Source organism: Sturnus vulgaris, chromosome Z, assembly GCF_052056855.1.
Source record: "Sturnus vulgaris isolate bStuVul1 chromosome Z, bStuVul1.hap1, whole genome shotgun sequence".
In the NCBI taxonomy this organism is placed as follows: domain Eukaryota; kingdom Metazoa; phylum Chordata; class Aves; order Passeriformes; family Sturnidae; genus Sturnus; species Sturnus vulgaris.
In genome coordinates this window covers 75,611,113-75,630,854 of record NC_142283.1, presented here as the reverse complement: position 1 = coordinate 75,630,854, position 19,742 = coordinate 75,611,113, and the positions used below count along the sequence as shown (strand labels likewise).

The 19,742-nt window shown below is 42.7% G+C and overlaps 1 protein-coding gene and 1 long non-coding RNA gene across 29 annotated transcripts in view; one reads left to right on the top strand and one right to left on the bottom strand.

The window, feature by feature from the left end:
- Positions 1 to 1,033: 1,033 nt before the first annotated feature.
- Positions 1,034 to 18,826, bottom strand: LOC148219945 (uncharacterized). 2 transcript variants are annotated; one of them, XR_015799439.1, is made up of 4 exons: positions 17,590 to 18,826; positions 14,447 to 14,590; positions 8,087 to 9,907; positions 1,034 to 1,471 (listed from the first exon to the last, which is right to left on the bottom strand). It is a non-coding gene; the product is annotated as an uncharacterized LOC148219945 (long non-coding RNA). The 2 variants fall into 2 exon arrangements; XR_015799440.1 differs by lacking the exon at positions 17,590 to 18,826 and adding an exon at positions 14,832 to 15,461.
- The window catches only part of CELF4 (CUGBP Elav-like family member 4), a 710,355-nt gene continuing 708,615 nt past the window's right edge, over positions 18,003 to 19,742 (top strand). For 5 of the 27 annotated variants that reach the window (XR_015799438.1, XM_088156404.1, XM_088156402.1 and 2 more), the window contains exon 1: positions 18,021 to 18,661. Coding sequence is in view for 24 of the 27 variants with exons in the window: in XM_088156404.1 (XP_088012530.1) it covers positions 18,382 to 18,661 (280 nt within the window). In the remaining 3 variants the exon portion in view is untranslated. Of the gene's footprint in view, positions 18,662 to 19,742 lie in introns of all 27 variants that reach the window. The other 22 variants (XM_088156410.1, XM_088156409.1, XM_088156396.1 and 19 more) reach the window with 14 other exon arrangements.

The following is a 19,742-nucleotide window of genomic DNA, read 5'->3' as shown; positions in this document are numbered from 1 at the left end:
TGGCTTATAGGTCACATCCTGCCTCCTGCCTCCTGACTTCGCCTTGAGAAATGTGTTATATGTCAATCCAAAGGATGAAAGGCTTACTAGCCTACATACCCCAAGCCTGAAGCATAGCCCAGGACTGAGAAGAAAGGAGATAGAAGGTCAGGAGATAGAGTAAATTTCCTGTGTAGATACTAAGAAACAGGTCAGACCTGATGTAAAAATATTCTCCCTTCTAATGAAAACCAAAAGCAATAAAATACATTATCCAAGCTAGGATTCTGTCCACCTTGTCTGTCCAGATCAGAAAAGAGAGTGAAGAAGCCAAGTCAAAGAGAGCAAAAACATAGCTGTTGTGTATACTGACCGCCTGATATCCTGTAAATTTTAACTGCTGTACAGAACTGAAAAAACAGCAACAAAAAACTTTAGAAATTATCCAGGACAGAACAGGATGCAACAGCTGAGCAAGGCCTATTATAAAGCAATTTTCATAAACTCTCTACAGTAGGCCAAGGAATTGCAAAAAAAAAAAAAAAAAAAAAAGGATAAGAACAACAGACGGAAAAATTATATAACAGGTTGTAGATCATCAGTGGGGTTTTTTTGTTTTTTTTTTTTTTTTGCTTCTCAGCAGCAATGAATCTGGTAGTAAAATCAGCAGAAAAGCAGTGTACGGGTCCACTGATGGCAGGAAAAAAGCAGACCCAGGGGAAAGCCTAAATGGACAATAATTGCAGGTTATTATATACTGTGCTACAGTACAGTGGAAAGCTGGTCAGCTATTAGCAAGTTTGGAAGGAATAATCAAGAGGACGGAGAAGAGTTTATAATCTTTCACACTCAGCAAATCAGAGGCAAGTCTCCAGAGCTGAGAAACGAGAAAAGAAACCAGTGATATGATGCACCAGGGTTGTATCTCCGCTGCTGAGGAAGGAATTTGTCTAAATATGATTTTTTAAACCACTGTGGCCTGCAATGATGCATTTAGCTGGGGTTCCTAGGCTGAGTGCAGAGGTGTTCTAGGCTGATGGAGACAGCACCTCAGGAAAGGAATTTAGTCATTTATTAAGGCTTTAGGCTTTTATTTACCTGTGTTTAACACTTTGAGCAAAATTCAGTTTTTTCAACATAGATATCCACTGTTACAGGAAGAGCAGAGGGACATCCCACTCTGTCCTGGGAGTCCTGTGTCATATCTATCTGCCCCAAGCACACATCTTAGCTTTCGTAGGGCATTTGAGAGCTCGCTGGATACCTCTGTTCAGGCACATGCATGCCCCAGGTACACAGCGTTGTGAATCCCATGGAAAATGATAAACAACTCCTAATCCATCTGCAGATGTCTGTCCTTCTGCCTCTGATTTATATATCCTTGAATAACCAGACTTCTTCTTGGTTTCCTCAGACGAGTGTCACAGCTAGCCGGGATGAGTCTGGACCTGAGTGCCTCCCAGTCCTCAGTGTATTTATCCTACCAACGTTCCTGTGAAGGAAAGAGATGCTATAATTCCTCTGTGACATATGGGCAACAGAAACAGTCACGCAGAGAGTTTGTGCTCAAGAAGGAAATTGAGTCTCCGTCTCCTAGATTGTAGCTGTTGAATTGTTCCCTCTTATGCTGTTAGAACTGATTGCCTGCACAACAGACAAAGGTTTGAAAAACAGTATTACTACTAATTAGATTCTCCTGCATTCATTTAGTTTAACACTGTAGATTATTTGCAGCTTAATTTTAATACATCTTAGTCAAGTCCGTTTTTATTTGACATATCTCGGTTCAGGTATGGCATTAGGAAAAAAGAAAAGGGAGACAAGAGCCCAACTTCTCTACTGATTATTTCAACTCCTGTTACACAGCAGTGACTGAGAAATCCTAAAGATGAGTCAGATGGTGAAATAGGAAGTGTGGAGAGATTGTTTTAAATTAATGGGTGTGCTGAAAAATTATCTGACAAAAAAAAAAAAAAAAAGCAAATACCAACAAAAAAAAAAAACCACCAAAACAAAACAAAAAACAAACAAACAAAAAAAAAAACAGCAAAAGAAAGATATTCACATTTCTAGGTAAATTGTCTTCAAAGGCTTTCTAAGTCAGTAAAAGTATCAGTATATCTCCGTGTCAAAAAGAAAAAAAATGTTGAAAAATATTTTTCTTGATCAATTTTAGTAAAATATTGGCTAAATAATTAAATCAGTGTAATGCAGGAGAAATTTACATTGTAAGGTCTCACAACTCAGTTTTAGGTATAGTATTGCCACTAATGCAAGCTTAGAATAATATTTAGCTGGGGATCTGCAAGGGAAACCCAAGTGTCTCGGGAGATGTAATGAGTCAGTATAAGACCTCTTTCCTTTTCCACTTCATGCCAGTTGCCAAGTAAGGCTTTGCTGAGGTTGTGAAGGATATCATGATCTTGCAGATGCCTTCCTTCAAATGAGATATCAAATCAAATCCTGACTACTGTTAGTTATTGAAGGTCTCAGAGCCTGACTTACCCAAAGTACAAAAGGAATAATCACAGTTACTGTCCATATACTGATCCTTCATTATCAATCAAGGAGAAGATTTTCCTTGAATCACAGATCTAAAACTTTGCCTGCTTGCTATCTGATGTTAAACAGACATTCTTCTCAACAATCTCTCTCCTCTTGGGACCACAGTTTTACACCTCATCTGTGAAGGCCATTGCACTGCACTTCTGGGCTATTGGTTCAACACAGAGAACTATGGAGGAGATTTTCCAAGGGATCTGACAGGTAAAAAAAAATTAGCCCAGACTCAGATACACATAACTGTGGACAAGAACTACTATTATTAAAGAAAAATAGGGATACACTGTGGAGATTGCCTAAATGTTCTTTACCAGGAGAGTGCCTTCCATCAGTGAGTACCTGGAAGAGTCTGAGAGAGGCTTGCAAGTGGGCAACTACAGAAATGTACTGCTGCCAGCTGTGGGAGAAGTGAAGGATTTTGTTGGCCATGTAGCATGACGGTCTGAAGCAGAATCCTGGAGATCCTGCTCCCAGATTATTGCTTGCAGCACAGCTTGGGTAGAAATCACTTAGCATACCTGGCCTCTGAGGAAAATCACTGTCCTAGCTATTTTGCATGGATGTTGGTTCCAAGTCTTCTTTCAGAACTGCCTTGTCACATGCTGTGAGTTTTTGAATTATCCACTCCAAACAGGACAGCAGCACCTCTGCCTTTGCCTTCTGCTGCATTCAAAAGAGTTTTGCTTGTGTGTGGGCTGATAAAATAAGCTGATAAAAAGACTGGATAACTAGATTAGGGCAAATAGGATATAACTGATAATGACAGTGAGTGAGAAGGCTGGCAACCGGGCAGAGATAACAGGATTTATTGGGGAAATCAAACGTGAATTGAAATGTTTTTTGGCAACCAAATGAGTTAAAACAATAAAACAAGGGACACCAAACTCGGCCTTCAGGAAATCAAACTCCTGGGCCCACTGTAACAGGACAGTGGAGAAAGAGAACAAATGATTGTTAACAGAGAAAAAAATAAAGCAATCAAATGAAAACCAGCTCACACCTTAGCAGGGGAGCAGGAGGATGAGATGAAATGATGAATGCTGAGCAGGAAAGGGAGTGGAGCAAATCCTTTTGCTTGGGCTTGAGGCCAAACTGTGGGAAACAGGTAAATAACATATTTCTTAAACTTGAGCTAGCCATGCTTCATTATCTGCATTTTTTTCTTGACCACAGTCATGCTGAAAGTGAGAGATATATATGAGAACATTGTTCATGTGTTTGTTTAACAGGAAACACAAAAAATAAAATCTAGCTTCCTTCTTCAGGTCTTCATCTTGCAGATTACCTGAGTCCACTGGTTATGGAGTAAGAACAGCTGATTTCAGGTTCCTCAGCACACAGGGAAGATGGCAGGCTGCAATATGTTCTTTGCATGTTTGCATTTTGTAGGTGGATAAGTGACTGTTTCCTGTAGACTGTTTTACACAAGAGATTATGGCTAGTTTTTTTTCTTTCAGAGGTGAAATACATGATTTTGGCATTGGTTTTGTATTGAGAATTAATTACGCATAGGATTAAGGTGAGTTAGATTAGAAGGAAGTTAAATCTCATTATTAATCCAGCCATATTGTTAAGGACAACAAAATAAAACAAAGCAAAACAAAGTAAAAACAAAAACAAAAACCTAACAATAAATACTTCCTCACCCACCAGATTTCTCCAAGGTCTTCTTCAAGCTCATGTGACTGATATTTTTTGGGGTTGCACTTTGGTGGTTGATTTGTGTGAGTTTTTCCTGCTTCATCTGTTGGTCTAATATAACTTCCTCTGCTTCCAGGGTTACAGGGAAGACCACAAAACTGGAATCCAAAATGAGTCACCAAAAGCATTCAGAGGAATATTTTTTTGTAGGCTGGGGGCGGTGGGCATAGGATCACAGTCAGGAGATGAACAGTGATATTCCAAGTGTGAGTATCTGACCTTAAAAAAGATAATGGTTTTATATTGTTTCCTTGAAAGACTGGGGGTGGGGGGAGTGAGGTAAGGGTGAAATATAGCTATTTCCATTTTAGAGCTCATGAAGCATAAAACAAAGTGGCCCACAGCCACCTCAGAGATCAGAACCAAGGAGTCAGTCCAAATCATCAGACTCCAGGTGTGAGAAAGCAGACAATATTGCCTTGTATTTTTATTGAGACTGTTTCCCTGGCATCTCTCACCAGTGCTAAACACATAAGGAGAAGAATAACAAAGACTCTAAGTGGAGGGAAATAATGAAGACTTGTGAGGTTTTGTTCAGTTGCAGCAATCTCCCATGTTTATTAATAGAAGGTCACCATGTGTAAATATATAATTTTGGCTGGATATGGGCAGCATCTCTTTAATTATCTAAAGAAAGAGGGTATTCATTATGTAGATAGTAAAGGAACATCATTCGGCAGAAAAGCAACAGAAAATTTCAAGCAAAGAAAGGCATGAGCTGCTATTTTTCCCTGTCTCTTGCTCGTCATTATGAGTCATTTCTACAGAGTCTCTCTGTGTATGTGTAAGCGTGTATATATTTTTTCACATAAAATCATAATATCTGTATGACTTATATAAAATCATGTGTGTGCTTCCTTGGTAACTCTGAAGGCAGGGAGGAACTGGAAATACTGGGCGGGGGGGGAAGTTAAACGAAAGCAGAGCTGACCTGGCTCAGTGTGCAGTGACTGAGGGTAAAATAGAATTTGGTTTCACAAATTGAACTTTCTTTCATAGCCAGTGTGTCCTAAAGTGCTTTACATACAGTACAATGAGGGTGATGCCGGGAGTAGAGGCAAACACAGAAGTCATTGTAGGCACAAAAATAGCTCACATGTAGCCTTCTATATTAGAATCTGTTTCAGCAGGAGAATGGTCTTGGGGACATTATTAACTCTATATTCATCTGTTTCCTTATTGCCAAAGGATGTTGAACTTCTCCTTGGACAACCTCTGAGAGGATGGCTTGAAGAGCATCACAGTTTCTATTCTCTTTTAAAACCCCTGCTATTATCACTTCCAAGTACTCACATTTCACAGCACAGTTATGACTATATTGGTCTTTTCTTTCTTTTCTTCCATCTTGGACCTTGTCTGATTGAGTGTGTGTGATTGAGGATATCAGACTGTTATTCAATCAGAAGACTGGATAAGGGCCAACAGCAGCATTACACTCAGCCTTTTCCATTCATTGTATGCATTGAGTCATATTGCAAAAGAATGTTTCATCATTGCTAAGATTCCCAGGCATCCCAGTCCACCATCATGCAAATTATCTCCCAGGAAATTATTGAGTCCAGGGGAAGTGCTATTTGTCATATGATATTTATGTACCATAGTCACCTTTCTTGTATGCATTCATCGACCACTTATGAACTTGGAACTGAAATTTTCCCACCTACTTTCAGAAACTCACTCGAGTTAGTGACTAGTTGAGAGTCTTTCCATGTCATATTCTGTGTTTATTGAATGGATAAAAGCATCTCAAGCAGCCAATTTTGATTAGTCAGGAATAAAATGTCATCCAGAGATACAGGTGGAGGTTCACCTCCTGTTTTCTGGGGTCTTGTGTGGGCAAAAATCTAAATGCATCACTTTTGAAAAAAACAGAGTGTCTCTTCATTACTGAGTCTGTTACTCAGTTCTAGTGGGAAGCTGGAGGTCAGCATAGATAAATGATGTCCCCACTGAGAGCAGCATTAGAGTCAGGAATGAAATTCCATCCGTATCATTCACATCCTTCACTTCCAGCACAATGCAAACTTTGTGTCAGAACTTTGGAAAGTATGCTGAGTGCTTTAGGGTTCAGTGTAAGTCAACATATTTAAAGACTATATCCAAACTGAATAGCAAATACGTATTTATTTTGTTCATTTTATTAAATCATTATTGTTCCAATTCACTGATTGCTCAAACCAGGGAGTTCTGAGAAAACATACAATGGTTCCATTCAGACTGCATGTCTCACATTTCTTTCCATGGAAACCATGACACAGGAGCCTTGATAAAGTCCTGAAACTCATCCTGATATGAGCCCAGGGACTCAAAAAACGCTGTTGGGTCTACAAGCTGTTCTGTATTCAGTTAAGTTTGGAGACTAATACTGCTCAGCCTGACTCAGCTCACATGTAAATCAGCTTATAACAGTGTCTTCCAGTTTACAAAAACTTAAGTGCAAAAAGAGCATGGTCCTAATAATGTCCAACAGTAATTATAACCACTGAAAGCTCTATGGGGATAAATGTCCCTAAATACTAAGGTCAGTTTTAGGATCCACATTGAGATTGTTCAGCTAATGCATTGATTTATCAGAAGGCACATTTCTCTTCCAAGCCCACCTGACATTATTGAGTTCTATGTTAGAACCTGTGATTTTCAAATCTTCAATATGTTCTATGGCAAGTATAGCAAAATCAATGAGGTATGATGAGTGGGATGATTTGGTATTTAATCTGCTGCCGACCAAGTTGACTGCTTTGAAAGAAAGAAAAGGGGATATGGCAGCCAAAAGAGCTCTTTGAAATGTATACTCATGCATTTGATGCATATATTTGAGACGTAATAGTAAAGATTTTTTAAAGCCTTCAATGCTTAGACACACTTGAGATGAGTTTTAGTGCTTTGAAATTGAGGGCCATGGCGAGGGATACTGTGTCTTTGAGTCTTATGTGCTCAGGCAGAAGTTTTGACCTCTCAGTTCTTAGTTTCATTTTAAAAAGTAGAATAGAGGATTTGAACAGCAGCAAGGTTTCTTATTTAATTGTTTGGCATGAAAGAGCAGATCCTTACCTGATATGGACTAAGATATACCAGTCATTAAAAAAGAAGTCACATTTGCATGAAAGAGCTTTTCCTTTTAGATGAAAAAGCTGTGACTTTTCTGGGATGGGCTGTGAAATCTGATCTAAATTTTCTGTAAAGCTTGGGAGAGGTAAAGATAGAGGGAACTGATGTCCTTTGCTCTCTTGGGAAGCAAATTTCCTGCAGAATACAGTCACCAAAAATTGTATCCTACATCTTCAGTTAAGCACAAAATTTTGTGGGTTCTGAAACCTAGACCAGTCCACTTTATATAATGGAAACTCACAAACCACCAGCAAGGCTCTTGTCATAATTTGACCCCTTGAGGTGACTGTGGAAGACAACCAAGCTTTCAGGCTCTAACAGCCTGATTTGACCACATGTCAGTAGGACAAGCTTCCCCAGGCCTGGGGCTCACAGACTGTATGGAGTTACAGAAATTTGACTGATTCAACTGTGTGGATGCAAAAAAAAGATCACCTAGAGATAGACACACCTTTGCTAAAAATGTTCCACTTTATAACTGAACACCAAAGACAATGAATCTATTGTTATGTGCAGGGTTGTAATCTCATTACATAATGTTTATCAGCCATGTAAAAATCCTCAAAGTAGCCAATTGGTCCCCATGGTCTGATCCCAGATCTTCAAGGGATCAAAATTCTCTCTCATATGCATTACTAAGAAAGCCTCTCTCCCCACTGATTTCATAGGCAAGAGTAAAACTACACATGGCTGGTATTTGCTGGATATCTCTGATAAAACACTGATATTACCTCACCCTTATGTCCCGTTCTGTGGAGTCTTTGTTCTGCTCAAGTTGCCCAGCAAGCAAGCAGACACCACACTCTCGTTTGGCCAGTTAGTTGGACACTTCCTGCAGTTAAAACCAAGAAGAAATCTAGTATGTCCTTTCCTCTGGGAAAAAGACCAGGCCTTTTCTATTCAAAATCAATTGCCCCTGGAAAGCAAGGCCTGTTTCTGTCAGTCTAGGACCTAGCAGGGCTCTCCTCCATCTCTTCTTAGTGCTTCTCTGGCTGCTTGCCAGCAGAAGCAAGAACCAACACACAGAAGCAGAACGACTGGACAGAAACTCTCCCATTTTGCCTCTAGGTCTCCAACTGAGCCTACTTTGTGTTTCATCTGACCTTTTCCATGTGCTTGAGATGACTTGCTGTTTATTCTGATGACAGACCTTCCAACCAGTCCAGTGGGTGGAAATTTAAACTCATATTTAAACTTGCCCCATTATTTCACACAAAAAAGCTGGCTTCCAACTGTGTGGGAAGCTAGTGTCGCTGTATCCCAAGTTTCAATGTCAAAATATGCGTGTAAATACATGCACAAACTTCTCCACTCATCTTATGCCCTTTTTTGATGCAGATAAATTCACAAAGGTCATGACATCTTTACACCCGTTCCATTATTTCCTGTCACAACATAATAGATAGCAGTGATAGAAGGTTTCCATGAGGAGCCACTGTAGATGGAGCTGGAACATTTTGTTCAGACTCTTAGATTAATTCAGAGCTGTGGAATTACAGCAAGTTTCAGAGACCTGTTCCTCCATTATGGACTCTGGAAGTGCTTATGTGTTTTTTGCCATTTCTCCCCATGCACGACTTCTGACTTTATGCTTTTACCTCTCCAGGCTCTTGCATATAGTTTTCTTAACTGTTTGCTCAGAACTTCCCCAGATAGGCCTCAGTAGCCTTACCCAGTTCTTTTCTGATGAACTTTTCATTTTTTTATCCCAACAAATAAACTCACCAAGACTTTGTTAGTTCTTCCAGGAAATGTAGTTGTTTTACCTTCTCCTGCCTGCACTGTGACTTAGAATTTTCCCTTCACCCCTGAATTTCCTTTCAATTTTCCCTCTCTACCTCCTTTTCCCAGTCCCTCTTTTGACCTTCTCTGAGCATTTTTCTCATCTGCTGCCTCCTAGAGATCTGGCATTTCTGCTTTCTGAATTCTAATCTACCATTTCCTCTTCAGCTAAAGGTCTGGAGAGATGAACAGCCCTCAATAACACCTATCTTTTAGCATCAACTGCAGATGTACCTGGGGCTCCTAAATTAAATGGATACATGCAGAAAGCACAAAGGATAAAAAATTGTCTGCTCTAATTTCAAGCCCAGCACAACCCACTAGCTGGAAATACAGGAAAAGACCTCTTCACCCTCCTATTTCAGTCAATGGAACAGAGTCTGAATCTTTGTATTAGGCTGTCACTTGCACTATAACTATTACTTTTAGTTCGTGGGGAGGTACATGCAATACACAGTTTTCCTGAGATGCTGGAAGGCTGGCTGAGAGAAAACCAGATTCCAGGTGGAAAAGTCATTCTGAAGTGACCAAGACCCTATACTTGCCTAGACAATGCACACTTGAGCGTGCACACAGCAGCCAAAGAACCTCTTGTATTTGTTCCATAAGCTTATTAATGTGGGCTTGGCCCCACAGCTAACTAGAACCATGAGTATTCTCTCCCACTGCTGTTGAAGCCATGGACAATTCAAATATCTCTACTTATTTCCTTTACTGTGGCTACCTGCATGTCTGGTCTTCAGAAGACAGCTCACTGTACAGGTGATTTACTATTCTGGACAGAAACAGACAAAAAAGAAATAATCAATAGGAGTTTAAAGAGATATAAGAACAGATCTACATTTTATTACATTCATAAATTCTAGGACAGATTTATAAATTTGACCGTTAAGGAAACTGAGCATATTTGCAACAACAGTAACAAATAATGCAGGTAGAGATATCATCTATCAGACAGCAAAGAACTGATATATTTGTAGATATGTAGACAAACAGATAGGAAAGGAGTGAATTAGGCAGAGAGAGTAGCAGAGAGAGGAAAAAAATGTTTAATGTCTATATGAAATTCTAGCAGAAAACTGATGAGGAGAAATTTTTTGCATGCTTGGCTGTAGAGTACCCTCCTTCTCTGTCTGCAGTATTTCCACATGTGTGCATGTGTGGATGCACTCCTACGTGGGCTCACAGCCCCTCCAAAACACACACACACGTGCTGTCAGCACTTGGTCATCTGCCATGCATCTGAGTCAGAACGAGATACATGAAATCAGCAGCATTAATGCTGGACCCTGACTATCATTCCCTCTGGGCACTTGGGGAATAAAATAGGAGCAAGAATGGGTTTTATAAAACAAGTATTCACTCATGCAAATAAATACAGCATTGAGCCTGTGCCTACAACATGTGTCGTTCAAAGCAAGGCTGGGCATAACTTCAGAAGCAAAACATGCCACGGGATGTCAGAGTGTTCTGAATCTGAGCTCTGACTTGGCCATTTTTTTCCCCCTGAGGCTGTAAAGGTCCATGTGAAAAGAGACCAGTGATTTGGGATACTAACGTCACACACCTAATCTCCACGCTTCATTCTCTCTAAAGTTCAGCAAGCAGCTGGGTGCCTAAGTATGAATTAGCTGCTTAAGGTCTTTTTTTCAGAGTTAGGCCTGATTTTCAAGAATACACACTGACTGTGACTACAATTCTGGGAGGACAACAGTTTCCAAAAGCTAGCTTATAATCCATCTTTAACCTTGTTAAATTGACTCAAAGTCCCCAAATCCCAAACTGGATAGGAAAAAAAAAAAAAAAAAAAAAAAAAAAAAGACAAAAAAGACAAAAAAAAAGAAAAAAGAAAAAAAAAAAAAAAGGTGGGTTTATGTTTTGTGGGTTTTTTTTTTCTTGCATAGAAGCCCTAATTAAAAGGAAATTATTCTGGTTGCAAAGACAAGCACTTAAATATTAAGAGCTCCCAGAATTGAGGTTACTTGCACAACCTGGATTTTCCTTTGTTGTACAGATGCATTCTAATTCAGACTTTAATTACATGATCATTCACCGAGTAGATGGCATGTGTAGTGCTGTTTGTTGACTGTAGAGGACTGAGGGACTCTGCCTCACATTTCAAGAACACAAAAGAGTGGACTTTTAGAGGCAAGTATTCTTTCAGGCAAGACCTCCTGTTCTTTTAACTCATCCGCATCTCAGATCCACCCCTTTCACTGTGTATTCCCTTTCCCTGTTTCTGTCCTGTATCCAATTTCACTTTTTGGCTCTTTCTCAATTTGTTTCTTTTTTCTTGCCTCAGTCTTTAAGTGCCTTTCCCCTGAATGTACCAGCCCCAGCGATCTCAGATCCTCTGTGCTTTACCAGAATTTATTTTCTGATCTTTCCTTGCATCATGTTTTGTGTATTAACCCCTCACTTTTCTCTGTTTTTTGTACTACAGATGGTTGCCCATTAGATTTATCTCCCCTCCCATTTCTCTCAGTTTTCCCAGCTTCTTCCTACTGAGAAGCAGACTGCTGTGTCTCAGCACAACCTTTTCTCCAAAGCTCTCTGTGGCTAGCTGGGTCAATACAAATAAATAACCAGAGAGTTCTTTAACCCTGGGTCCAAATGGCATGGCACCAGCTATCCATATGGCTAAATGCTCTTTTCCATAAAAACCCCCACATTATCCTGTCTGTAGTGGCTATTGCAAACACCACATTGGTCTTTGATGACCTCCAAGCTGCACCCAGAAGGTACCTGGGGTGCTGGTAAAGACCAAACCTGTCAAAGACTGTGCTAAGATTAAGGAAATTCTCTTCTTATACTCTGAACTCAGTTATTAATTTTCTACCACATATACTATCTTTGAATCTGAATCTCAGTCTGTTCCCCATTTGAGTCCCTTTTGAATCCAACCCAATCATACTCCAACCTCCTTGTCTTTCCAGATTACCTGGATTTCCCCCCTAGCTGTTTCTTTTTAGTTTCTGCTCTACTCTCACTGTTGGATGTCCCTGTCAGCCCCTGAAAGCAAAGGGAAGACACATTCCCTGCTTTTTTTCCTAGGTATCCAGACTTCAATTTTTCCTGGCCTCTCCTGGCCCTGAGCTGCAATGACAGGAATAACTCTCTCTGCTGTAGCAAACCCAGTGAGACCTGAGTCACTGGGGAATCTGGTTTTGGAAATCTGCATCTCTAGTGAGCATCTCAGAGCTGCCATTTTCCCCAGGCTTTTAATTGGCCGCTTTGGGGCAGATTTTCCCAGAGATAGCAAAAAAACTTGAGAAAGAGCTTCACCTCCTGACAGCTCTTAGTATCATGCTGTAAAGCATGGGGACAGGAGAGCTTTACAAAGCATCTCATTTGACTCAGTTCAAACCAGCTCAGTTCTCCTACGGGTTATTCTCAGGGACAGACAAATAGCTCCAGATAAAAATTTTGAGAAATAATTAAAGAATCTGAACTGCATGCTGGTGCCCAACTTAGAGTTCCAGCCAAAACACGTGCAGTTTATCAAAGCTGAACAGGATTTTATTAGACTGAGGCAACCTTTTTAATTGGTGGTTCTACCAGATCCTATTAAAGTGAAATCTCCCTTCCTCACAGGGGCGCTGTAAGCATTAATTTGTTAATGACTGCACAATGACTTGATGATGAAAAGGACTGTATTAACATGAAGCATTATTGTCCCTACAATACAGGCTTGCCTGCTTTCATTACTCATTATGTACAGGGACATACCTATTATGAAAAGGAATGTGGAGATAATAAACTTGATATTCTTTTCAAAGGACTAATCCAACATGTTTACAATGTGTGCAGCTCAGGCAATAGGAATATTCTGGAGAGCTCTGTTTAGATGGCAGAATCCATTGTGTGGAATGCAATGATGTGCATGTATGTGTCTGCACAAATCCTGTCTCTAAATGTACCTGCAAACACATGTGTGCTCTCTTCTGCTTTTCTATCCTCTATTAACCACGGGCTTCTTTGCAGCCCTCCCATTGCCACCTCAAACTCACCAGTGCTACTCTAGTAACAAAACGTCTCTGTAAACAAACTCTATTTTTTTTTTCAATGACAGTGATACCTTTTGTTGCCTACATTGACTACAATCCTGTGCTAAGCTCCTTTGGATACAAATAATTTTTCATTTCTCTCCTCAATCAACCTTCTTGATTCTAACTAAGGCAGAGAAAAACAAACAAACATAAAAACGAAAAAAAAACACAAAAAACCCCAACCCACACTGACTTATGCATTAATTCAGGGACCAATCTTGAAAATGTTCAGATGGGTAATCCTTCCTCAGATGAATAATCCCTCTGACCACAGCAGAGTGATTAACAACAATGCAGATTAAGGTTTTAGGATCGGGCCCATGCCCTGATGCTTAGTTTCTCACCCAAAGTTTAGTGGATGACAGTCCCTCTTCTTTTGTTAGATGTGCCCACATGCAGTTCTCAATAATTTCATTTGATTACGTAGCTAATATGCCCTGATCCTGTCAGCACTCCCTGCAAAGCCTAACAAGCTGAAGTAAACAATTCCAGCTGAGTTAGAAGACTTGGCAGGATTGGGCCCTTTAATAGCACTTGTGAGCTCTATCTGATTTGTGATCAGAATGTCTTTGATATTAACAGTCTCATGTTTCATTTAGAAATAATCTAAATTTAAAAAGCTAGCAGAAAATTTGTGAATATATGAGCTGGTATAGCTAACCAGATCTAAAGAAGGAGAAATTGCTATTTAAAAACAAAAGTCACGTGAATTTTTTTTTTTTTCCTTTGGAGCAAAACTTTCCTGCTACTTAGCTTATCTATTTAAAAATAAAATTCACATATATTCCTTATTTATTTTGAACAAAACCTGCCTGCAATTCTTTTTACATCACACAACGACTGATGGTTATGTGTGCTATGGGTCCAGGGGTTTGAAGTTCAGCAGAAGAATCCCCCTCCAGCAACCTTTCGGCCTATTCCTGCCTTTCCTCTTTTACTTGCTCGTTTCCTGGAGAATGAAGACAGTCAGGACTGATGTATTGCTGTGTCCCCCTTGCCTGCACCACACGGTGTTCATTAAAAACTTGCTGCTAGCAAGGGCCTGATCCAGCCCTCCTGGAAGTCATTGGAAAGCTGTCCATTGACGTCATGGGGACGAGGAGCATACTAATGCATGCAAGTACCTTTACTAATGCGGCCAGTCCTGTTAACAACACCGAAGTTGTTCACAGGATTAACAGCAATCAATCAAGCCCTTTGAAAGGCACATTAAAAGCCAAAGCCTGGTCTGCAAGCCCTTTCTCGCAGGAGGTGTGTGTTTATACCTGTGGCTGGTCCTGCTGCATCCTTCTGCTCCCGGCCTGGCCGTGGCGGTGCCTTCTTCCAGCCGTGTTGATTTGGGGTAACATTTCTTCTGAGGAGGTAAAAATTGATGGCCGTCTACCCCCAAAATAAACGGTGCTTCTGTTCTGAAAAACAAAACAAAACAAATAAACAAACAAAAAACCTAACCAGAGTGAGAAGCAGGAGAAAATGAGGCTGCAAATGGCTGTGGGAGTGGGCTGCTTTTTCCCTGTGAGTGCAAAAAGAAAAAAAAAAAAAAAAAAAGGAAAAAAAAAAGTGAAGTCCTTTATTTTTGGTCCCAAGCAGATAAATCATTTTTACTCTCCTGGAGAAACTGAAGCCTGTTACAAAAGACCTTATCCTTACAAAATTCCTGTGGACTTCTCTGCTTCTGGATTGCTGAACTGGACCCACTGTGATTACACTGGGAACATTTCTCACTAGGGAACTGTTCAGCAAAAGCTGGTTTATAGATAACAATTTCACTCCTCCTTTGCCTGTATCTGTTTAAAATCCACTACAGCCCCTTGTACATGTGTAAAGGTGCTTATGGGGTATAGCTTATTTCCACCCACAGCAGCAGCTGTGTTCATCTTGGAGCCCTTGTAGCAATATTTGTGTCCGTATTATTTCATCCTGCCACCCCTCACAGCTGTGCCTGTGCACCAGGGGGCTGTACTTGAACAGCATCCATTTCTAAATGACTATACTTACGGCTCTGTGAAAACGGGGCGTGGACCAGCTCAAAGTTTTAAAAAATAGAGATTGTTATAAAAGGGACACCCGCACTGAGCAGCAAAATGACTCTTTTTACTGCCCTGTTCTTTTTAATTGGCTTTCGTTTGTGATTGCAGGCAGAGTGGCCTGCTCGTGGACAAGGTGTTAACAGAGCTATCCCTGGGATGGATCAGTGCCGGATGCTGTTTCACTTTTCACTGTAGTAGATATTTCTTCTTTAAATAAAAAAGGTTTAGGTTTTCTTTCAGTGAGTCCTCCTAGTTTTATCACGGGTGTGGTTTTAGGGATCAGAAAGAGCGGATATTAGGATTTTTAAGGGGCGGGGGGGAGGGCTGAAATATTTTGTTTCATGTGGGTTTTGTTGTTGTTGTCATTCTTTTATCACAGTCCAAGGCACAAGGCAGGCTTTGAAAACAGGTGAGTCACGGGGCTGGGAATTTGGGAGTGGGGCTGTCTGAGGGTTTTACTCTCCCTGCAGCTCCGGGGTTGTCACATCTCCGTGTCCGTAGCCTTTAAAGGTTGCAGGAGTGTGCCCAGGAAGGGAAGGCGGGCAGAGCAGCCCCCCTGGCCCCCCGGGCTCGGACCCCAGCACACGGCACGCCTGGTCAGGCGGCAGACAATGCGCGCTGCTTGCCACCAGCCCGGCGGCACCAGGCGGCTGACAGCCGCCGCTGCCCATCAGCGCCCCGAGATGTTGAAAGAGCCGTAAAAGGCAGCGCAGGCTGCCGGGGGCTCGGCACGGGTGTCGCCCCCAGGTGCGGGCCCCCGGAGGGTGGGATGGGGAGGCTCCGCGGGGCCGGTCCCGTCCCGCCCCCCGCCCGCAGCGCTCCCCTGGCAGGGACCGGCGCTGGCCCCGGGGAGGGGCGCAGTCCTGCCGCCCCCCGGCCACCCCCGCTCCTCTGCTGGCAGGACACGGCAGCACGCTCAGACACAGGAGTACTTGGAATAGCTGAGCCACCTGCAATGGGGTGATTTTCTTTTTTTTTTTTTTTTTTTTTTTTTTGGTTTTGGGGTTTTTTTTTTTCGGGTTTGGTTTTTTGTGTTTGTCTTTTTTTGGTTTTTTGTTTTTGCTTTTTTTTTTTTTTTTTTTAATGGGAGGTAAAGGGGACGGGGGACGCGGGGGTTCGCAGGACATTGCCTTCCTTCTCCGTTACTAAAACAAAAGCCAAATAAAGTGGAAAGGCGGTAAAGCTTTCTTTTGTTTGTTTGCTTGTTTGTTTGTTTTTAAAACAGAAATTTAAAAATAAATAAATAAATAAATAAACACCAAAAAAAAAAAAAATCCCGATCAGTAAAGCAGGCAGGAAGGCTGAAAATTTAAACTAATAACCTCCTTCCCCCGCTGCTGCCCCTTCCCGTCGGCAGCCACACGTGTTACCTGCGCTCCCGGGGGACGGGCGGCCGGGGGGGTCCCGCTCCCTGCCCGGCCCCCCTTGCCCAGCTCGCCGGGGCCGCCTCCGCCGCGGGGCTCGGCCGGTCGAGCGGCGAACAATGGCCAGGGCCCCGCGGGGCCGGGCGGCGGGGGCTGCGGACACCCCCGGGGCCAGCGCCGGGAGCCGGGCGGCGAGCGGCGAGTGGCGAGTGGCGAGCGGCGAGTGGCGAGCGGCTGCAGCCCGCCCGAGAGGGGAGACGGGGTTCAGGCCAGGTAACTCGCAGGCTGCTCCGAGCTCGCCTGCTGGTGTTCATCCGAGCTTCATCCCCGCACGGCTCGCACGGGAAGCGGGAGAAGCGGAGGAAAGGGAAAGGGGAGAGAGGGAGAAAAAAAAAAAAAAAACGAGGGGAAAATTGCTCGGAGCGCACGCAGAGCCTTGTTTTGTTACTGTTATTATTATTTGGGGGACAAGGGGGGAGTTGTGTCCTTAATCCGAGGCTCCCTGCCCTCCCCACCCCCAGATGCTATGAAAGAAGAGCTGATTTCGTCTCCACCATACAGTACACTTTGTCTAGAGAGCATTGTTCGGACAAGCAACTCCCGATCACTGATGACTACAAAATACGATTTATGTTTCCATCAGAGACAGACAAAATATCCTGATGGCTTGAAAGTCGGGCAAGAAAACCTTACCTAATCAATCCCTTTCCAATATACACACGCACATACACACACACACAGCCCGTATAGGAGATAACGCCCGCACTGACTGTACATAAAATAAATATCGGCAGCACGAAAATTAACAACAGTCATTTCTATATTTTTCGTCTCCCTTCAAAGCGCTACAATAATATAGTTTGTGCTTTCCTAGTTTGATGTCATCATCAGTAACATAATTTATATTTAAAAAAAGATCTTAAAGAGCATGCATTTTTTTTTAGATGCAACATGAACAGATATAGTAAAGAGAGCTTGTAACATCACAATCACAACAACAACAGCAAAAGCAACCTCTGAGCCGGGGGGTTCATCCGTATCTGAACTGCTTTTTATTATCATTTGCGAAATTATAATAAGAGTAAATAATAAGTAAGAGGCATCATCGTAACAGAAAGAAGTCAGAACACCTTGGGTTGGGTTTTTTTTTTTCCCTCTCAAATAAAAAGGCAGACTTCCCGATGATCACTGAAATTATAACGACAGCGATTGATCGGACGGCTTGCAAAGGAAAAGAAAAAAAAAAAAAATCATCATCATTGGTCCTAAAAACGCAACCGTTCCCCTTTGCTCACTTGGCACAATAGAAATTGACTGTCTCTCAAAGAGCCATGCGCCTAGTGCTATTTATAGCCAGGGGCTGTGTTGGAAGATACCATTGAGCCTCTGCCGGGCAGACAGACAGGGGGGTGGTTGGATGGGAGGAGGGGGTTTAGCCGGAGTAGAGGCAAAAGCAATCCCCCACCCCTAGCCTCCCTTCCCCGTACACACACACATCCACACACTCACACCCCACCCCCTAGTCTGGCTGGGAATTTGAACCGATCCAGCCTGTTTAAACGGAAAGGACACAGATCTTCAATGTAAAAAAAAAATCAGATCAGACCCAGAGAGAGAGAGAGAGAGAGAGAGAGAGAGAGAGAGAGAGACAGAGAGGGAGGAGTGTGTGTGTGTGTGAGTGTGTGTGTGTGTGTGTGTGAAAGAGGGAGAGGGAGCGAGAGAGCGAGAGAGAGGGAGAGAGAGAGGGAGAGAGAGGGAGGGAGAGAGAAAAGAAGAGGGGGAAAAAAAGGAAAGAAGATTTTCTCTATGTATATAAAGATGGCCACGTTAGCAAACGGACAACCAGACAATACCAGCCTGAGTAGCAATCACAGCAACCCCAGCACCAACGGGCATATGAACGGATTAAACCATAGTCCCGGAAACCCATCCACCATCCCAATGAAGGACCACGATGCCATTAAGCTCTTTATTGGGCAGATCCCCCGTAACCTGGACGAGAAAGACCTCAAACCGCTCTTCGAGGAGTTCGGGAAGATCTATGAACTGACGGTGCTGAAGGACAGGTTCACTGGCATGCACAAAGGTGAGTTACCTCCTGAACTTTCCCGGGAGAGATCGGGAGAGAAAGGCAGGCTCCCTCTCTCTCCCTGGCTCTCTCTTTCTCTCTCTCTCTTTCCTTTCGATTTCATTTCATTTTATTTCATTTTTGGTTGGCCCGGGGGCGGAGGCGGCAGGCTGGGGGGGCAGGGAAAGAAATAATAGACCCATCCTGGGAAGAGAAGAGCGAGAGTCAGGGCAGGGAGTCAGCTCCGTTTGGCTTATTTATTAGTATTTTTATTTCTTTCCCCGCTTTTTTGGGGGGGTGAGAAGCAGCTCCCGGGGAGCGCCGGGCGAGCGGCGGCGCGGGCGCGGGGCCGGCGGCAGCTGTCCGCGGTGCTGAAGCCGGAGCGGGTGCTCTGTATTTACCTTCGGGAGCCGCTCTTCGTCTGCCCAGGGGTGTGTGTGTCCGTCTGTCTGTCCCTGGGTTCCTCCGATTTTAAAACTGATCTGTATCTGGAACCGGCGGCTTTTATTTTCTTTTTTTCTTCTTTTTTTTTTTTTTTTTTTTTCTTTTTTTCTTTTTTTAAATTTTTTTTTGGCATTTTTTTTTCCTTTTTGCTGCTGTCACATTCATTATTTGTAGTCCTCTACAAAGCAAGAAGTGGAGGAGAGTGAGTTGCTCCGGGGGGGCTATTTTATTTTGGTTCTATTCAGCACGGGAATAGGGTTATAAACAACAATAAAGAAACCCATCTCAAGCGGGGCAGGGGTGTGTGCACAAAATCGTGGTATGTGTGCATGTGTGGGAAAAGGCAAGACAGAAAGGACAGGTGGCAGCTTAGTACCAGGGGGAAGAAGTCTCTGACCAGGCATATTCGAAACAGTACTTTAATGTGCCCGAAGTCCATGCCGGGAACTTTTTAGGTTTTCTCTAAAGGTAGTGGAGATGTACTTCTCACACGATGCCTCACTTGCTCCATCTCTGCCCGCTCATTTCCCTGCTCAGCTTAGGCTCTCCGGAGGTGCCTATCAGATTAGATGGTGCTCCGTTTTGGGGTGGGGGAGGGTGTGTGTAGTGGGGGAGAAATGCTCAGATCCTCGGGTAGGAAAGTAGGACTCGCAGG